At 35.3% G+C, this 19,240-nt stretch overlaps 1 protein-coding gene across 10 annotated transcripts in view; it reads right to left on the minus strand.

Annotated features, from left to right (window-relative positions):
* The window catches only part of SLC44A1 (solute carrier family 44 member 1), a 220,135-nt gene that overhangs the window by 92,008 nt on the left and 108,887 nt on the right, over positions 1-19,240 (minus strand). For all 10 annotated transcript variants that reach the window (XM_060408984.1, XM_042242940.2, XM_060408981.1 and 7 more), the window contains 3 exons: positions 10,291-10,381; positions 2,826-2,995; positions 784-873 (listed from right to left, as the gene is read on the minus strand). In XM_060408984.1, coding sequence (XP_060264967.1) covers positions 784-873; positions 2,826-2,995; positions 10,291-10,381 — 351 coding nt within the window. The remainder of the gene's footprint in view (positions 1-783; positions 874-2,825; positions 2,996-10,290; positions 10,382-19,240) is intronic.

Raw genomic sequence — 19,240 nt, forward strand, 5'->3', positions numbered from 1 at the left:
CAAAGTTCTCTGAAATAAAGTATAGATATAAAGCAACATATTGTACCTCAAGAATTTTATGTGCAACAATTTTACATTCACATATGATGACAAAGGCAATCTTAGATAACCAAGAATTCAGAATATATACGACCCACAAGTCCTTCATGAATAAATTACTGAACTCAGATTCTAGTCAGAACAAATATGAATTGAAATTAAGAACTCAAAAACGGACTTTTATAAAAATAGCAGAATAACTGAATCACTCTGCTGTACACCTGAAACCAACACATTGTAAATTGACTATACTCTAATAAAAAATAAAAACAGGACCAGCAGCTATCGCTAAAACCAAGTAAGGAGACTCTTAAGGCAAAGGTAAGTAAAAGTCTTAAAAAAAAATACAACAAATAATATTTTAACTTTAATAATAACCTGAACATGAACACTCAAATTATTTAATAAGAGACAAAAAGTACAAATGGGCAGAAAGAAATAGAATTAGAAAGGTAGAAAAGTTTATGCTAAATTTAAGGGGAGAAGGACTCAACAAATACTGCTTCCTTTTGGCCTTTAAAAATCATAGAATTCTAGACTGAAGAATATTTTCTGAAAATGTATAGGTTACTAACTGCAGAAGTAAAAATAAAATGTATACTATCCAAAGCAAGGGTGAAAATAACCAGAGAAAACATAATTCATACAGCAAAGAGAGATAGGGAAAACAAAATAAGGAAGCATAAATTTAAGGAAAACATAAAACAGATGACATCAGGGGTGGCAAAGGAAAAAGTAGCTTACCAAGTGAACCCAGGATGAGCAGAAATGTTAAGATCCACACAAGTATTCTCGATATATACCTGATTATCACCATCAAAATCATGGACAGAACTGTAGGGAAGATAAAGGACACACAGAATATCATTTGAAAACATTAGAAAATACAAAGAGAAACTCTTTCAATTGTTTTCTCCTAGGGAAAATAATTTGTTGCTATTGACAAGTTCATGACCCCAATTTTGGTAAGAATGGAAATTGGCTGCTTTTGTATTTGGACTTGAGTACTTGTGTCACTTGAACAGCATCACTTAAAACCAAAAGCACTTAACTGTGGGTTGATAAACGACAGAACAGAATACATGCAAATGCATATGGTGATTCAAAGACAGCACAGAACTGTTATGGATTCACCACGGGAAGACATCAGAACTCGCATGCAAACAGAGATGGCAACACATAAAGTGCAGAGAATGACATGCCATGTTCGTGACCAGAAAATTACCAAACACAGACAGAGATCAGTTAAATTAAATGCTACACTTCCTTGTGCCATCTATGCGTTTCAGGACCAACTTCTCGGATGTTTGTTTTGGCCAACAAGTCAGATGGTATATTATCTTTTTCTGTTTTTTTCTCCTCTAAAACTCCAAGATGTGGTCTGACTCTATAGAATAATACCCTGAAAACTACTGAAGTCAAAATTCCTGACCTTACTTCTCAACTGGGGTCAGGAGTCTTGATTGAGAAGCTCTTCAAAAAGGAGCAAAGCTTAGTTGAGTTATTTAGCCAACTCCTATACCCACCCCAATGTGACAAAATCTTGAGTGAAAAAATCTCAAAACAAAAAACTGAGAGGATTTAACCCTTGCATAGCGAAATTAATTTCTGAAATCATAATTTATCTCTAATTATTTAAAGTCTTGTTTCACAAACAAATGAATAAAGATCTTAAACCTCAAAAAGAAAACTATTCTAATAAAAAATGGAATTCCAATGACTTAACAACATTATCAGCACTACATTTCTAGGTTTGGATTTTTTTTTTCTTGGTTCAAGTATTCAACTATTTCAGAAATCAAATAATTTTTACATAAGGCTGGACTAATAGTCAAGTTTTCTTGGGCCATTTGCAAAGCCAACTAAATGTTTGGGATCTGTGACTAGGTAATGTTATTGAGGTACTCACATTTGCAATAAATGTACAGGAACCAAAAACAGATGGGAGCGTTTCAAATATCACAGAAATAGCTTTTCATATGGACAGCATTATTTCAACTGAGTCAAGTACTACCTAAGCAAAAAGAAAATACTCTCTAATGACAAGACAGAAATACAGCTAGTCTTCTCAATGACTATAATTGGTGTTAACAGGCATAAACACTCATTTTACATATATAACGAAATAGTTCTTTGGTTCCTACTACAGTTCACTTCTTCCATATAAAAAAGTCTATAAATTCTGATATGGCTACATACAGTTCTAGGATAATATAGGGAATTTATAACTTGAAAATCACATTTATTTATTTATTTTATTACCTATTTATTGACCAAAAACCTCACTGGCTAACAAGTGGAGAGTTCCTAATTTTTCCAGCAATACAGTAACATTAATTGTATCAATGAAAAAACTGTATAATCCAAATGTAACCTATCAGAAATTTATGGGTTTTGATGGAAATATATGAGAATATATAACCTCTTTTTATAAGCAAGTAAGCCTTTTGGAATCATAAGTAAAAACAAAGGGGTGCTGACTCATTAAAAGAAGCCTCCTATTATCATACTAAATGTTATTATAGACTTAGTAACCAAAGTTTGGGAATATACCAGTTTTCTCCAATGAGAGAAAAAGAAGGGAAATGAGTTTCAGATATATATATATATATATATTCCTTTAAAAATATGTGTATACTTATAACTATATATAATCTGAAACAATTATTTTGGCTATGGGAAGTTAAACAATTTACAAGTATCCCCAGCAGTATTCATATTTTGGTTAAAAGAACAGTCTTCTACTGTAATACTATGTAATAGCTAATAATGAGAAAAACAATTACCTAGTGATAACAAGCAAAGTCCCAATATAATTTCTTTGCTGGTCATTACTCCACTAATCAGCCTGTGTAAGACACTATTGTCACTGACAAAGGTGATCAGGGCCTCTGCAAACTTGGCATAGCAGGAAATGTTCACAGGAGCACAGCGATGGAAGAATGGAATAGGTGCACTGGTGACACAAGAAAAAAAAAATCAGAAAAAAAATTACTCCTACTTAATATAAATGCCACATCAAACACACAAATGAAAGGTGAATATGACTGCAATACACTCCACCCTCCACACATCATATGGGAGCTAAGAGCTGTGAGCTTAATGCTATGAAGATGACTGTCATGGGGCGTGATGCAAATCTTACCACAAGCTTATCAAAGAGGGTGGAGTGCATATTCCAACAGAAGACATTACCCTCCCCTTCTGAAAAGAAACACACACACATATACACACATACACAACTACCAAAAACAAAACCAAACACTTAACCTCCTCGGCCTACACATCTATCAATCAAGGGGCAGATGACAAAACTTACAAACATATACTTTATTGAACTCAAAATTAATTTTTGCCATAAGCTATTTAAAAATAAAAAAGCATATACTTTTGCTTGAAATGTGCCACCGTTAATAGAATATTTGCTCTATCAGAACAACATACAAAACCTTAGATTAAAAAAGGTATTTGAGGCACCAGTTTAATAACTCATACAAAGTAGTCATACCAAGACATCAACATACAGCAGAATATGCAGCTGTTTGAAACAATAACTATGAATGCTAGCATATGGAAGAACTTATAACAATACAAGGGAAAAAAATGAAAAACTTATATCTAATGTGATGATTACATTTCTCTATTAAAGATCTAAGAATGAGAACAGGGGAAAAACTCTAAAGAAAAATCTCTGCTTTGTTATATTCAAGGGATTATGGACTATTTTCTTTTCTTTTTATATGTTATTACTATTAGGAGATTATTTGTGTCCAAAAATGAATCAACTATATCAGGTTTATACTGACTGCAGCTCTTACTTGTGAAGGAACATAGCTATGTATAAAGCATGGTAGAAGTATAGTTTGTTATAACATGGTTCTATTTTAGCTTCTGAAAGCATGTGTGCATTTAATTAATGAGAGATTTTAAGCAAAGCTCTATGAACATGCCCTCAGTTATGATTTGTTCGAATTCTAAAAGAGCCCACATGTGTCCCTATGCACAACACATATTTACACGTGCATTAAGTTAAAATTTAGTCATTACTAACATGAATCCCGCATTTTCAGAATTATGTATAGGACTTTCAGTCATGGTTCTAATATAACTTTTTTGACTGGACTGATGTAAGTGTGTTCTCATTCTTGACTGGTACTGTATTTTGGTCAAATTGGTGAACAGATTACATGGTTGAGCACCAAATTCCAAAAGTCTCTAATCTCAGCAAAGCAACTTTGTATGACCTGAAGCAAAACACTGTTTTTGTTTCCTTCCTCAAAAAACAGTAAGAATGTATCTTTTGAAGTAAGAATATAAGTGAACTGTATATTGATTTTCCTTCAATATTGGTACATGAGCACCATTGGGAGTAAGAATAAACATCTTCCATGCTGTTAAACTTTACGGAGCAATAAAATAATGTAATTTTAAAGATCTAGCCTTATCTTACTTATGCTTTAGAGTAAAATATATCCAAAAATGACAATGATAGGCATGCTTATTTTTTAAAACTGCTTCCAAATACAAATGTGGGTGTATTTGTATATACCTCCAAATGGTGTTGGTGAAAGATAATGCCAAAGACTTGATATTTTGACACGAATTGCAGAAAGCCAGAGCATTCTGATAATGCTTGAATTACAGGTATGTAAGTCACCATTTTTTGATCAAAAGTTGTTTCATTAATGATTTGAAAATATATTAAGTTATAGATTGCTTTTAGATAAAATAGATTTAGTTAGAAATACTATAAGAATCAAAAAACATTAACAAGTTCTTGCTCAGTGGAGACTAACCTGGGACAGAAACCTTTAAACTAACAACTGTGTTGTGACCTACAACTGCTTTTTTCCTGATACTGTCCTTGCCAGGTTAATGTCCCTGTCTAAGGACTTCTAACCATATTTTAAGCCTGGTTCTCTATCCTTCAAAACTAAAGTCCTCTCTGGTCTATGAATGTCTACATCTTCATCTGCTTTATTTATTATCCTAAAATCTCTGATGTCAACTCTGTTTAACTCACCTGCCTCCAACCTTGAACATAAAATACATCCACCTAAGAACACTGATGTTCTGTTTGTAATTTCCACCAATTTTCTTGGTCTTACTCCCATTTTCCTTTATCCTGTCATGTACCCATAAACCTCACACTCTGCCAAGAAGTGGCTCCTCCTAAATCTCCCATATCCTAACAGGATGTTGATATATTTTTTATACTCAGATAGAAATACACATCATCTCCAAAAGGGAGTGGAACCTGTGACAAAGGAAACTGGACTTGGGTTTAGAAGCCCTGGGTGATTCTCCTAATATTATATAGCTGCAGGTCACTATGTCTTTCTGCTTTTCTGTCCCTCCATCTGTCAGCTGAAAGGGTAGGAGTAAGATCTCTGTAAGTCTTTTCACATCACCTTCATCATCATGTTACTCACAAGTCAATGATTCTAAATTAATATAAGCAGGATGCCCAGTAGATTTAGCTTTTTTCTGCTTTTCAAATTTAAAACGAGGATAGCTGATTTGAAAAGGGAAGAATTATAGTCTTAAAATTCTAAGCCTTCATTTTTATTTAAGGGGAAAAGCTGAGTGATATCAGCTCTGAACTTACCCTTTCAAGTCATTTGTATACTGTATATAAACACTTGGTCAATTAGAAAGAATACTTTTATAAGTATCCTTCAAAGAAGTGGAGTAAAGTAACAACAGTTTGTTGCCTTATAATTCAATCTATGTCAGTTAAAAAAAAATCTGACAGCTCTAAAATTAAAGGTATAAAAATAGCACAAGCTGATTAACTACATTGTCTATCTGATGGTCAAAATGGTCAAAGTCTGTTCTTGTGGTAAGGAATAACAGGTAAATCTAGCGTTACAGAATAAAAGAAATAGAAGGCAAACAAAAGAGAAGATAACATTTGGACACAACAGCAAAAATGAAATTAAATACTTAGCTTCAAAATAAAAAGTATTAGATTCCTTTGTCATTCTTTATTCTCAATTCAACTCTTTCCCAAACAAAAACAACTTGACCAGTCACAAGTTTTTAATACTTGAATTGCTTTACTATTGAAAAATTGTAAGTAATCATGGCATTGAAATGGTTTGTCTTATATTTTACCACTTAAATCCCATGTGATATAATGAATTTAAGACGAGCTATCTGATTTTGTATATCTCTCAGAAAAATTACACTTCGGAGAGCCTAGTACATGAGATCATTTCTACTTTAGTGTCTAACCCAAATGACACACTCTGTGCTTCTTAATTAAGAGGAAAAGCATAAAGAATTCTGTTTATAGAAAGTCTTCTACCTTTTAAAGCCCACAGAATATTGAATCTTTAAGAAGTCAATGTCATCCCATTAGGAACTAACTGATGCTGTTTCACATTACTGAAACATTAGTCAACAAGAACAAATGAATTTATAATGAGTCTTTTAAAGATTTTTTAAATTAGCCACTTATAAGAAAACTGTATCTTACCTTGGCAAACATATTGCCATTTATCTGCCTTTAAGTCCAGATTATCACAGTTAATGAGCTCCATCAAAGTATGATGACAAACATATGCCTTCCTTCATAAGATGGAAGTCTGCACCTCACACAACTATTTCAAACCTCCAGGTTATAAATAAGCCATTACACTTGATTTCTAATTAAATTCTTTTTAAGAAATAAAACAATTAAAAAAGGTTCTGGCAATATCTCTATAGCATAGCAAAGGCAGGAAATAAGTAATCAAGAATCTAATGGTACTATGCAGTGATGTTCACGTTTCATTTTTTTTCTTTTCTCTCCTCTTTCATTTCTATACTCCCTTTCCCCCACTTCAAACTAACTGTGGTATAGACTTTACAAGATCTTAAATTCAAATTCTGATTCTCAACAGTTAGTTGTGTGACTTCGAGCAATCTATCTAACCTTTCTCTTATAAGGGACAATATCCTTACAGGGTTTTGAGAGAGTTCAATGAGATAACACAAGAAACTTAAAACAGTGCTTGACACCCAATAGATGATTTGTAAGTGTTAATTCACCTTGATCCTTCACTTAAAAACATAGATATATAGTATTTTTTTTCATGACTATTAGTTTCTTAGTTCTGTATCATGTTAATTCTCCAACACTTAGTGTCCTTTCTGGCATCTGAAAGTATCAAAATAAATGTTTGTTTGATGAATAAGCTGAAGTTATGAACTCTGTTTCTAGTACTGCAGTTTTCTCTAGCTATACTCAGAACTTTAAGCATTATAAATATATAGGGTGGCTAGAACTCCATATGGCTACCATGTTCAGCATATCACCAACAGAGTTCTGAATCTGGATACAATATGGCCCTTTCTAGGCACTGGTTTGTAAAATTCAAAAGCTCTTAGGAACAGTAACCATTTGGCAATTGTGTGGCACTAGTGTTTTACTGCAAATTAGTTTACCACTGTTTTTCTTTAAAATAGACACTACCTTCATCTGCAGAAAGTTCCTGAGTACCCAGGACGGATGAGGAGATGGGAAGGTTTTAGACGTTGATATAGATAATACTCTGAGCCAAACACCAAGCACAATAATGTATGTTTAACACATAGTTTATTTAATTCTTATAGCAATTCCATGCAAGAGGTATTGATATTTCCACTTTATATATGAGGAAACTTGGTTTACTAAGAGCTTAACAGACTTGTTTATGCTGAGAGCCATTTGCCTGCATCACAGGTTTGCCTAGTGTTAGTCAGAAGTGTTAGTACGTATAAAAAAGTCAATCATAGTCCCTACTCTTTTTAAGGACAGAGACTAGATCTTACTCATCTTTGGAGATTTGGTATCTATGTGTGAAACAGGGTAGTGACCTAAATTTTTTATTAAAACAAATTTATTGTTTTCTGATCCTTTGACTTTGCTTTCCAGATACTAGATTTACTATGTACAAGGTCTTGATTTGCCTTCCTTCTGTCAATTATCTCTTCTCATTTATTTTCCAAAAAGGTGAGTTCAGACAAAAGAGATAGATTGTAAACTACTAACATAAGTTAAGCATGCTGCTGCTGCTGCTGCTGCTAAGTCGCTTCAGTCGTGTCCGACCCTGTGTGACCCCATAGACGGCAGCCCACCAGGCTCCCCCGTCCCTGAGATTCTCCAAGCAAGAACATTGGAGTGGGTTGCCATTTCCTTCCCCAATGCATGAAACTGAAAAGTGAAAGTGAAGTCGCTCAGTCGTGTCTGACTCTTAGCGACCCCATGGACTGCAGCCTACCAGGTTCCTCCGCCCATGGGATTTTCCAAGCAAGAGTACTGGAGTGGGGTGCCATTGCCTTCTCCTAAGTAAAACATGAGGATCTTTAAATAAAGTATAAACATTTATATAAGCAGTTTTCAGACAGTATAGATTTATCATTGCATCTTGGATTACTAAGACATTAGTGGATAACCATGCTACCAAGCCTGTCCATCTCTAACATTCAAGCCCCTAATTCTATGTTTTCTGTCCTAGTGAATGCTTTTAGGATGCTGTACATGAGACATCCATGAGTATGCAGCCAAGACTGGATCACCCAGCATAACCAGGAACAGGGAGTCCTCAACATGGTAGAGTCAGAGGTCAGAGGTGCAGAAGGATATGCAGTATGAACTGCCCTCTCCCCTAAACCCACGTATATTATACTAGAGCAGGCAGCTTCATTCTCATACCACGGCTTTTTCATACCTATTATATTTATGCCTTAAAATAGTGACTCTATACTCAAATATGCATTTAAAATAGGCGTTAGCAGTTGAGTAGATAAGAGAACAGAGCTTTTCTTATTTTTACATTGATAATTTTCTCTTTTCTTTATTGTCACAGCCTCCCTAATATTCTCAATTTTCATGACTGGAGTCTCCCTACCTATTGGTCTAAGCAGATAATTTGTAGGTCCTTCCTATTTAGTATCTTTTAAAACAGTCCCATTGTTTTTATGTCTGTAGGCTTTAAATTTTAACTTCAACAGCAACTTGACAAAACTAAAAGAACAGGAAATCAATTAATATGTCCTTGTCAACTTTTCAACAAAAAATTTCAAATTCAAGTTAATGAAGCATAAGTAATACCCCTAAGTCAGTTGAAAGAAAGGTGACATAAGATAAGAATTTTAACCAATAGCTTTCTATAATATACTAAGATACAATAAAAAGTGGTTTTGACTCAGTATCCCTGGGAAATATTCATGTCATACATGGTTAGTGATATATGCTAAGGTTCTTAAGATCAGATATACTCCAAATAGTATATACCTAATTCTGAAGATATATTCTACAGTGCTTGAGAAGCTATTTCCTTTTTAAAAAAATCAATTTATAATTTTAAAATTTGCCTCACTTAAAACTACTCTGAGATCTGTCCAAAAAAGAAAAGATAAAAGAAATATCTAAGGAATTCCCCGGCATCCCAGTGGTTAGGACTTCATGCTCTCATTGCTGAAGGCCTTGGTTGATCCCTGGTCAGGGAACTAAAACCCCAGAAGCCCAAATCTGTGTGACATGGCCCCAAATTTTAAAATTCTTTCAAATAAACAATATTTCTTTGTTTGTATCCATTACATATAGTAGGTACTTAACAATAAATGTTTGTTGATTAGGACAAACAGCTTATTACAGAGAAAGTACCTACAGGATATAGCCAGAAATAAAGTATGGAGACTAATCACTGGCATATTTTTAAATTTATAAGGGTAATTTAAAAATAATACCAGTTAGGATGATCAACTTCAAAGAAACTTCAAAGAATCTTTTGAAACTGTGAGACCTGACTTCCAAATTTTGCTATAAGTTTTATAGTATCAACAGCTTTCTATACTTGAAAACTATGACATTAAAAAAGTGAGGGACTTCCCTGGTGGTCCCATGGTTAAGCCTCTGCCCTTCCACTGCAGGGTGCATGGGTTCAATCCTTGGTAGGGGAACTAAGATCCCACATGCCACTAGGCGTGGCCAAGAAATAAATAAATTAATTAATTAAAAAAATTTCTTAAAGTGAGCCCCCCAAAGAAATTTAAAGTATTTGAGAACGAGAAATGTTGTTTGCCTGTGTGTATGTGTGTGTGTATGTACTTTAAAATAATGTGAAATTCATGTTGTCATTTCTATTACTTCTTTAAAAATTGTAAAAGTGCTGAAACTGGGCAACAGGTATCATCAAGTCACTCTTTTCTCATAACATATACAGTTTAAAACCTACCTACAAAAACAAAAGTCACAAGTTAATGAAATACAATAAAATTTACCTCGCTGGAACAGGTAGTTTGGGGCAAAGACCTTTTGCTTTTGATGATGCATATTCAGAAGGCTTTAGGTCATAGCTGCATAGTGCTGAGCCTGTTGAAAGAAAAGCTATATGTTAGCTAGCAGAACAGAGTCTGAATAAATTCTTTTCTAAATTCATTTTAATTTTATTTTATAGGTTAATATTAATTCAACATATACAACTTTCAAACATTATAGAACTAATAAAAGTTTGATTTGGTCTAATAGTATCAATCCTCAATCATTTGAAACAGACTCTTCTCTGGAAACTTATATACAAAGTTCAATTAACAGTATTAGGGTAATAACAGTAAATACTAGAGCATCTTCATTGAGTGTCATATGTAAGGCCCTATATAATATACACACACACATATAATTTTATAAAGAGTCAACTTTCATTGTAACTGACCCAACTCTGTCCAGAAATGTCTTCAAACAATGGAAAAAACTAACATGATAAAAATTCTCCAGAAGAAACCAAGAGTTTTTGCCAGCCCTAGTGCTTCTGAGGGTTAGGCTGAAACCAGCCCATTTGTGAGGCTCGTTCGGTTCCCCATGCAGGTTTCTCATCCCAAGAGAACGGTCGGGATGAGCAAAGGACCCGTTTCCTCCTCCCATCATGCTGTGAACTCACTGGTGGGGTGAACTTCTTCTCTCTCATATATATAAATTATATAATTTACTTTAACTTTACTAGGCAGGCATTATTAAGCCCACTTAACAGAGGATAAAATAGAGGCTAAGCGATAAGGTAAATAACTGACATAGCTAATAATCAGTAAAGCTGGGATTAAACCCTAGATCTCTTTGGCTACAAAACTCTTCTTCAACTACATATGTCATCTCTCCTTCCTATGCTTTCCACTACTAAATATTTAAGATTACTTCATATAGCACATAGTATTCAGATAACACATTACTTTTTTCTTATGTAAGAGGCATGAGACAGTAACTGTAAATAAACTGAACTAACTGATCAAATCAATCAATTGATCAAAGAGTCTCAGTTTTCAGATAGTTTAAAACAGCTTAAATTCAGTCTTAGATTGGTTATTTTCTGACTACATGGCCAATACATACATACATATATATATGGGCTTCCCTGGTAGCTCAGCTAAAGAATCTGTCTGCATTATAGGAGACCCCAGTTCAATCCCTGAGTTGGGAAGATCTGTCGGAGAAGGGATAGGCTACCCACTCCAGTATTCTTGGGCTTTCCTGGTGGCTCAGTCGGTATCTGCTTAGAATCCACCTGCAATGCGGGAGATCTGGGTTCAATCCCTGGACTAGGAAGATCTCCTGGAGAAGGGAATGGCTACCCACTCCATTATTTTCGCCTGTAGAATAGTCCACAGGGTCATAAAGAGTTGAACACAACTGAGTGACTTTCACTTTCATTTATATATATATATATATACATATATATATATATATATATATATAAAATTTGGATGGATACAGTACACCAAATCCTTGATTAAGTCTTATCCAAACAACATGCTAATTTTTCAATATGGCAACTATGATGAAGTTCATTGTACAAAGACATTGTTAGCTAGGGACATTTAGGCTTTAGTTCTAATTTTGCTCAGACCAATTATATTATATCATGTAAACTGTTTGTATTTCATTATTGAAGTTCTTACTAGGTTACTAGTTTGGGCAAATACTTTATTATTAAATACAAATAGAATGGCTTTGTATTTATATTATAGCAATAATGAGATTTTACACTGTATCACATGGAATATGTTTAAAATATAATGTGAAGGCAGATTTTAACACTGAATTAATTGTGAAAACATCATGTGAGGACATGAGAAGGAACTAGAATGGAATACAGAAAAAAAGATTTGTTGGGACAACAAAATGGAGAGGTTTATTTCATTTACATCTTATACTTTCAATTTACATCTTATACTTTCAATCTAAAGAGTTTGAGAAAGCCACAAACCTGCACTACATCAGTAATGCTGCCCCCAAACCAACCTGTTAAGTGTTTGAATATGTGGGCTTAGTAGCATATTTACATAAATACATGTAGCATCTACTTTATATCAAAATATCTCAGGTAACTGGGCAGTGTAAAATAATTTTAAAGAGATACCTGAAAGTTGCATGGCATTGTTCTTCAAGATTCTGCAGCTCTTAAGATAGACTCAATAGGAAACTAAGTTTCTAAAATTGTTTTCTATCATTCTCTTCCATTTTAATGACTTAGTTAAAAATGAATATTAAGCATCCAACTTCTAAAATTAGGCTTTCATGTTTAAAGGTAATACCACTAGATACTATTTATAGCAATTTTAGAGAAAATATGACAGCCATGGCGAGCAAACACTTTAGATTAATTGTAAAATAGTTGGAGTCCTATTACAGAATTGCTCAAGAAAAAATAGCCTCTGTGCCAGTAACTGCAGGGCAAGCACCCAATGTGACCATCAACTTCCTGATCTGAATTGTCAACTTACTTCTTTCAGAGTCCAAGATGGAATTGATTTGCACAACACGAAAGGCCCTAACTAAAGCATATTGTGTCAGTGCTGTCAAACACACTGCTCCATTTGAATTCAGTGAACATAATCTTCATCCCCACCCTTTTTTCATTTTAAAAAAGGAGGTCAGCAGGTGCTACAGAGTTCAATTTTATAAAGACTTTCCCAGGATAGTGCTCAATGAAAGGATAATAGCCTTATCTCTGATGGTATTCTGGGACAGAGGCCAGTACTAAATAGATCCTGTACTAAATAGATTAAAGGAAAAAGATCTTTACAATGTGCTGGTAGTAACAATCAGAAGAAACCTTATATTGCTTCCTATTCAAAGGACTGATGGACAGAGAAGCCTCAATGAAGAACATTAAAACAACCCAGAAATGGCCAATGTTTTACAATTGTTTCTCTTTTCATGTGTATTGCTAATGTATTTTTAGTGAACTCTTAAGGTAGTATCTATTTTATGTTTTTTTTGTAATAGAAGTATAGACATAAGATGTTTGGTTATAAACAGCAAGACAATATTTTTCTTCTACTGCAAAAAACAGGGAAATACCGTGCTAGAGTAATGAAAAGTCTAAAGCAAAGAAGAGAATCTTATCAAAACCATATCAGAGGCAATCCATGCAACTCAGCCAATGTTATTCAAAAGCCATCAGAATGAATGATATAAGGAACCTAACTTGGGTATATAAGCATTTATCTTGGTAAACAGTTGCTATAGTCCCCAGAATGTTAACTACTACAATATTTCAAATGTCTTATAATAGTTAATTATTTATTTTTTAGCTCAATATCACTTATAACAACTTCACTAAGAGATATGTTTCCATCACCATGCTCCAAACATTACAGATGAGAAAAAGCAAGTCATATTTCCAAGGGCTTTTAGGAGATCACTGACAAGCTAAGCAATAGAATTCTTTATCTGCAGCCTACAATGCTTCTTCTGTGTCTTTCCTAATAATCATAATCAGACAAGTATTCAACATGCTCCTGAGAAAAAAATGTATATTTCACAGACACTGCAAAGATAATACGTTTGAAAAACATTTTTTTCCATCAGTTCAGTTCAGTTCAGTTGCTCAGTCATGTCCGACTCTTTGCGACCCCATGAATCACAGCACGCCAGGACTCCCTGTCCATCACCACTCCCAAAGTTCACTCAAACTCACGTCCATTGAGTCGGTGATGCCATCCAGCAATCTCATCCTCTGTCGTCCCCTTTTCCCCCTGCCACCAAACCCTCCCAGCATCAGGGTCTTTTCTAATGAGTCAACTCTTTGCATGAGGTGGCCAAAGTACTGGAGTTTTAGCTTTAGCATCATTCCTTCCAAAGAACACCCAGGGCTGATCTCCTTTAGAATGGACTGGTCGGATCTCCTTGCAGTCCCAGGAACTCAAGAGTCTTCTCCAACACCACAGTTCAAAAGCATCAATTCTTTGGCGCTCAGCTTTCTTCACAGTTCAACTCTCGCATCCATACATGACCACTGGATTCCATCACCCACTCTCTAAACCTACTCTGCCTCTCCCCGTTTTAAATCTACCCTAGGTAATGGCTCTACCATTCATAAAATTCCCAAGATGAAGTATGGAAGTCATTCTGTATCTTCTTTATCTACACCTTCCATTTATGTCTTCTCATACTATTCAAGAGATTCAAGATACCAAGTCCTGACAATCAGACCTTTCTATGTTATTTTTTTAAAATAATTTTTATTTAGTTATTTGTTTTTGACTGCATTAGGTCTTCATTGCTGCACACAGGCTTTCTTTTCGCTGCGACGTACGGGCTTCTCATTGCTGTGGCTTCTCTTGTTGCAGAGCACGGGCTCCAGGGCACTCAGGCGTCAGTGGCTGCTGTGCACAGGCTCAGCAGTTGTGCACACAGGCTCAGCTGCCCTGCAGCACACAGGATCTTCTCAGATCAAACCTGTGTCCCCTGCATTAGCAGGCGGATTCTTCACCACTGAGCCACCAGGGAAGTCCTAGATCTATGTTATTTCAGACCATCATGATCTCTTATTGGGTCAGTTAAACTACTCTCTCAGAGGGTTTCTTACCTCCATCCTGCACACAACCTTCAGAATGATTTCTGTAAACTTAGGATTCGTTTATTATACCTCCGCTCTCAGGACAAATTCTAAACTCCTTGGCTTCAAGGCCCTCCTAAGGCAGGCTTCTACCTAAAACCCCAGGCTCATTAATAAACTACTTATAATTCTTGCGGTTTCTCAAGCTTCCAGGCTTTTTCACATGCTATTCCCTCTGCTTGAGCTGTCCTTTCCTAACTAGCATCTGAAAGAATGTTCAAGTTTGAGGAGAATTTCTACAAACTACAAGCTTTACCCCCTCCGTCAAGTCTTATCTGATGCACCCAAACAAAGCTATTTACTTCTTAGCTGTATTATAAAACACATATTATTTTATAATTTTTTAGTTTACATATCATTTCTATCTTTAGAATGTGAGCTCTTTGAGAACTGGGATCTTATGCCTACAAAATACCTGGAATTTCTATTTCCTGGCACATAGACAGCACTCAAAAGTCATCTGTTGAATAAAACAGATATCCTGATTAACAACAACAAAAAAGAATTATTTTAACCTCTTATATTTTGGTGTTATATGTTATATATAATGATATATGCTTTTCACCATCCACTACAAAGTATACTATCTAAAATAGGATTTCTAAACCTTGGTATTAACACAATTCTCAGGCAGTTCTTGGTTGCAGGGAGCTGACTTGTGTATTTGTAGGATGTTTATCAGCAACCCTGGTCTCTGTCCACTAGATGCCAGCAGCCTCCCTGTAACCTCTCACCCAACTGTGACAACCAAAAAAAAAAAAAGTCTCCTGACACTACTAAACATCCTGGGTGGGGGAGAGGGAGGAGGTAGCTGTGGCAGGTGCAAAAGTCACCCTTAGTTAAGAAATACTAATCTAAAACATGAAATTATTTGAAATAAAGAGTTGGCATTGGCGGCTAATTCTTATTTTAAAATTTTGTTTGATTTACTATCTCAATAACATTTTTAGGATACACCAAGAGGAAAAAAATAGTCCTTAAAACACATGGTTTAGAAAATTGTAGTTAATAAAAAAGAAAATCTTTCAATGCAGAAGTTTTTGTTATTAAGAACAAATGACGTGAATATGAATTCAATGAATTTAATTCCTTTCTAAGTAGGAAAGCATTCTGTATTTATATGCCAGAAAAGAGAAAGACAATTTTCCAATTTCCATTTCTAGTAACCAATAAAAAGGATGGACATATTTGCAATTCCCAAGAAGCACTATTCACTAGCTGGAGATATGGCATCTGTGATCACTATGGGCACATACTAGGTACACAATAAATATCTGCTGAGGGAATTAACTTTGGCCATCTTTGTACAAGACTCCTACTGTATTGCAGAGGATAAAGAGAAGTTTGCCTGTCTACTCTAACGCAAGCTCCTTACACATGGCGACTATACCTTGTTTTTGTCTTTCTGGTACATATTTAATGGGTACTAATTAATTATTTGTTGAATAAAGTAATTACTTAGAATTATATTACTAAACTTAAGAATTTCCCCCTCTTTTTAACAGTAAAGTCTCCCTTGATGATCTCTGATTTGGAGGCAATTAAATCAATTGCTACAGTTGTTCATTTCATTCATTTATAAATGATGACCAATCTTTTGATATACTGTGGCCAAAGAGAATCCATACTAAGCAACTATACTCCGGTGAAAGTTAAAAAAACAAAGAATCCATACTAATTCTGTGGTTTAAGTTATAGTGTAACTGACTGGTAAGAAAAAAAAAGGCAAACAATAATCTGATTGCCTATTCATACTAACTCTACACTAACCAATTAGATAACAATAATCAAAAGGCTTGTTAGTTATTCACATATTTTATCTGAATGGATCACATACTCTCTCATGATTTTCACCAATGATCACTGAAAGCACCAATCTGTATGGCTCACCTCAAAATGTGAACATGGCCCAAAGGGCAGGTCATAAGGCACTCTGAATTTATACAAGATACAGTACATTGAAGAAGAACTCAAGTAGGAGAGCTATAAACCGGACACAAAAGAAAAATAAGAAACCAGCCATTTTACTACAGTGTTAGGGAAAACAAAATAATATTGATATAACAGTTTGATAAGAGTAATACAAGAAATAATACGGAATTTCATGTAAAATACCAGCACCAACTGAGAACAAGCAGTCAGCCCTCAACTTACAGATTATTCTCATTTCTAAACTTTTGTTTAGAATTTAGACTGCACGTGGAAAGAATAAAATGACATGCAAAGCATGGGCATGGCACATGCTGCTGTGCACAGCACAAATAGGTATTATAAATATGTTGAAACAAAACACAGAGCTTCAGTCTGATTCGCCTATTCAGACTCAAATGCCCAAGCTGAACATCAGGGACAGTGGAGTAAAGTGAATGGTGGACTATGGACCAGAGGTGGTGGTAGGACCAGAATCAGAAGAGGGAGAGGAAGAGGAAGAACATCTGAGCAGGTATCATCTTCCCTTCTCTTCACCATCTGTCATGGTTTGAGCCCAGCGGATGATCTGGCTGGGCTGAGATGAAAGTTTCATGTAAAGCTGAAGTTAGTGTCAGAGGGAGGAAGATTCCTACCCACCCCATACAATGTATACATTTTTGAGTTTTCCAAAATAATGATAGTAAAGGAGGAAATAAACTTGTTCAGAAACGGCAGGAAAGGAAAGTTGATGGATTCATGCTCTGCTGGAAAATAAGACCTCAGATGGGAGCTCTCACCAGATGGTTTTTGTTTCCTCCGTAGAGCATAAGGTTAGGAAAGAGGAAGAAAAAGAGACTTAAGAAAAGAAAAGCATGAATAATCACTTGGAGAGTATGAATAAGAGAGACAAATAAATGAATAAGATGAATTATTTAGAGATGAATAAAAAGAACTGATTTCACAGCAATTCTAGTGCAGTTCAGTTCAGTCGCTCAGTCGTGTCTGACTCTTTGCGACCCCATGAATCGCAGCACGCCAGGCCTCCCTGTCTATCACCACCTCCCAGAGTTAACTCAGACTCATGTCCATCAAGTTGGTGATGCCATCCAGCCACCTCATTCTCTGTCGTCCGCTTCTCCTCCTGCCCGCAATCCTTCCCAGCATCAGAGTCTTTTCCAATGAGTCAACTCTTCACATGAGGTGGCCAAAGTACTGGAGTTTCAGCTTTAGCATCATTCCTTCCAAAGAACACCCAGGGCTGATCTCCTTTAGGATGGACTGGTTGGATCTCCTTGCAGTCCAAGGGACTCTCAAGAGTCTTCTCCAACACCACAGTTCAAAAGCATCAATTCTTCTGCGCTCAGCCTTCTTCACAGTTCAACTCTCACAGCCATACATGACCACAGGAAAAAGCATAACCTTGACTAGACAGACCTTTGTTGGCAAAGTAATGTCTCTGCTTTTCAATATGCTATCTAGATTGGTCATAACTTTCCTTCCAAGGAGTAAGCATCTTTTAATTTCATGGCTGCAGTCACCATCTGCAATGATTTTGGAGCCCAGAAAAATAAAGTCTGACACTGTTTCCACTGTTTCCCCATCTATTTCCCATGAAGTGATGGGACCAGATGCCATGATCTTCATTTTCTGAATGTTGAGCTTTAAGCCAACTTTTTCACTCTCTTCTTTCACTTTCATCAGGAGGCTTTTTAGTTCCTCTTCACTTTCTGCCATGAAGGTGGTGTCATCTGCATATCTGAGGTTATTGATATTTCTCCAAGCTAAACAGTTTACCTGCTGGTGGCAATTCACATGGATACAGAGTTGAGCAAAGGATAATGTGTTAAGAGAATGAGAAATTATTCAGTGGCAGTAGAGATGAAGAGGGACATTCAGTCTATTATTCTTTCAAAAAACATGAATCATTGCTATGTGAGATCCTATATTAGGGCTTGGATATTCAGAGATAAATAGAGCATGATTCTGTCCGCAGGAAAGTCCTGCACCACTGCAGCAAGATGATAAACAAAGCACCAAAGAAGTTTAACACTGAATCCTAATGGTATCTGGCACCTCTGATTTTTAAAGGCAATTGTTAAATTGTTTTATTCTCTAGCATCACATATTTATGATATTTATGTCTGTATATGCTATGGCTCAAAATAATGAAATGCACACTTATACATCTATCAATCAATTGATGTACAAAAACATACTTTTATATTCATCTGAAATCTGTCTTTTAAAGCTCTCTGTAATATGGCAGTATCTCTACATAATCAATCTAATTTTCAGCTATTTCTTCCAAGCTTTCTATTCTAGTCAGACATACTTGACAGAAGTATTCCACAAACTTAAGTGTCCAAGAAAACAACTCCTCTTTCTTGTCCAAAAGAAACAAAGAATGGAGGAACTATCATTTGCCT

This window comes from Ovis aries, chromosome 2 (genome assembly GCF_016772045.2).
Source record: "Ovis aries strain OAR_USU_Benz2616 breed Rambouillet chromosome 2, ARS-UI_Ramb_v3.0, whole genome shotgun sequence".
Classification (NCBI taxonomy): Eukaryota; Metazoa; Chordata; class Mammalia; order Artiodactyla; family Bovidae; genus Ovis; species Ovis aries.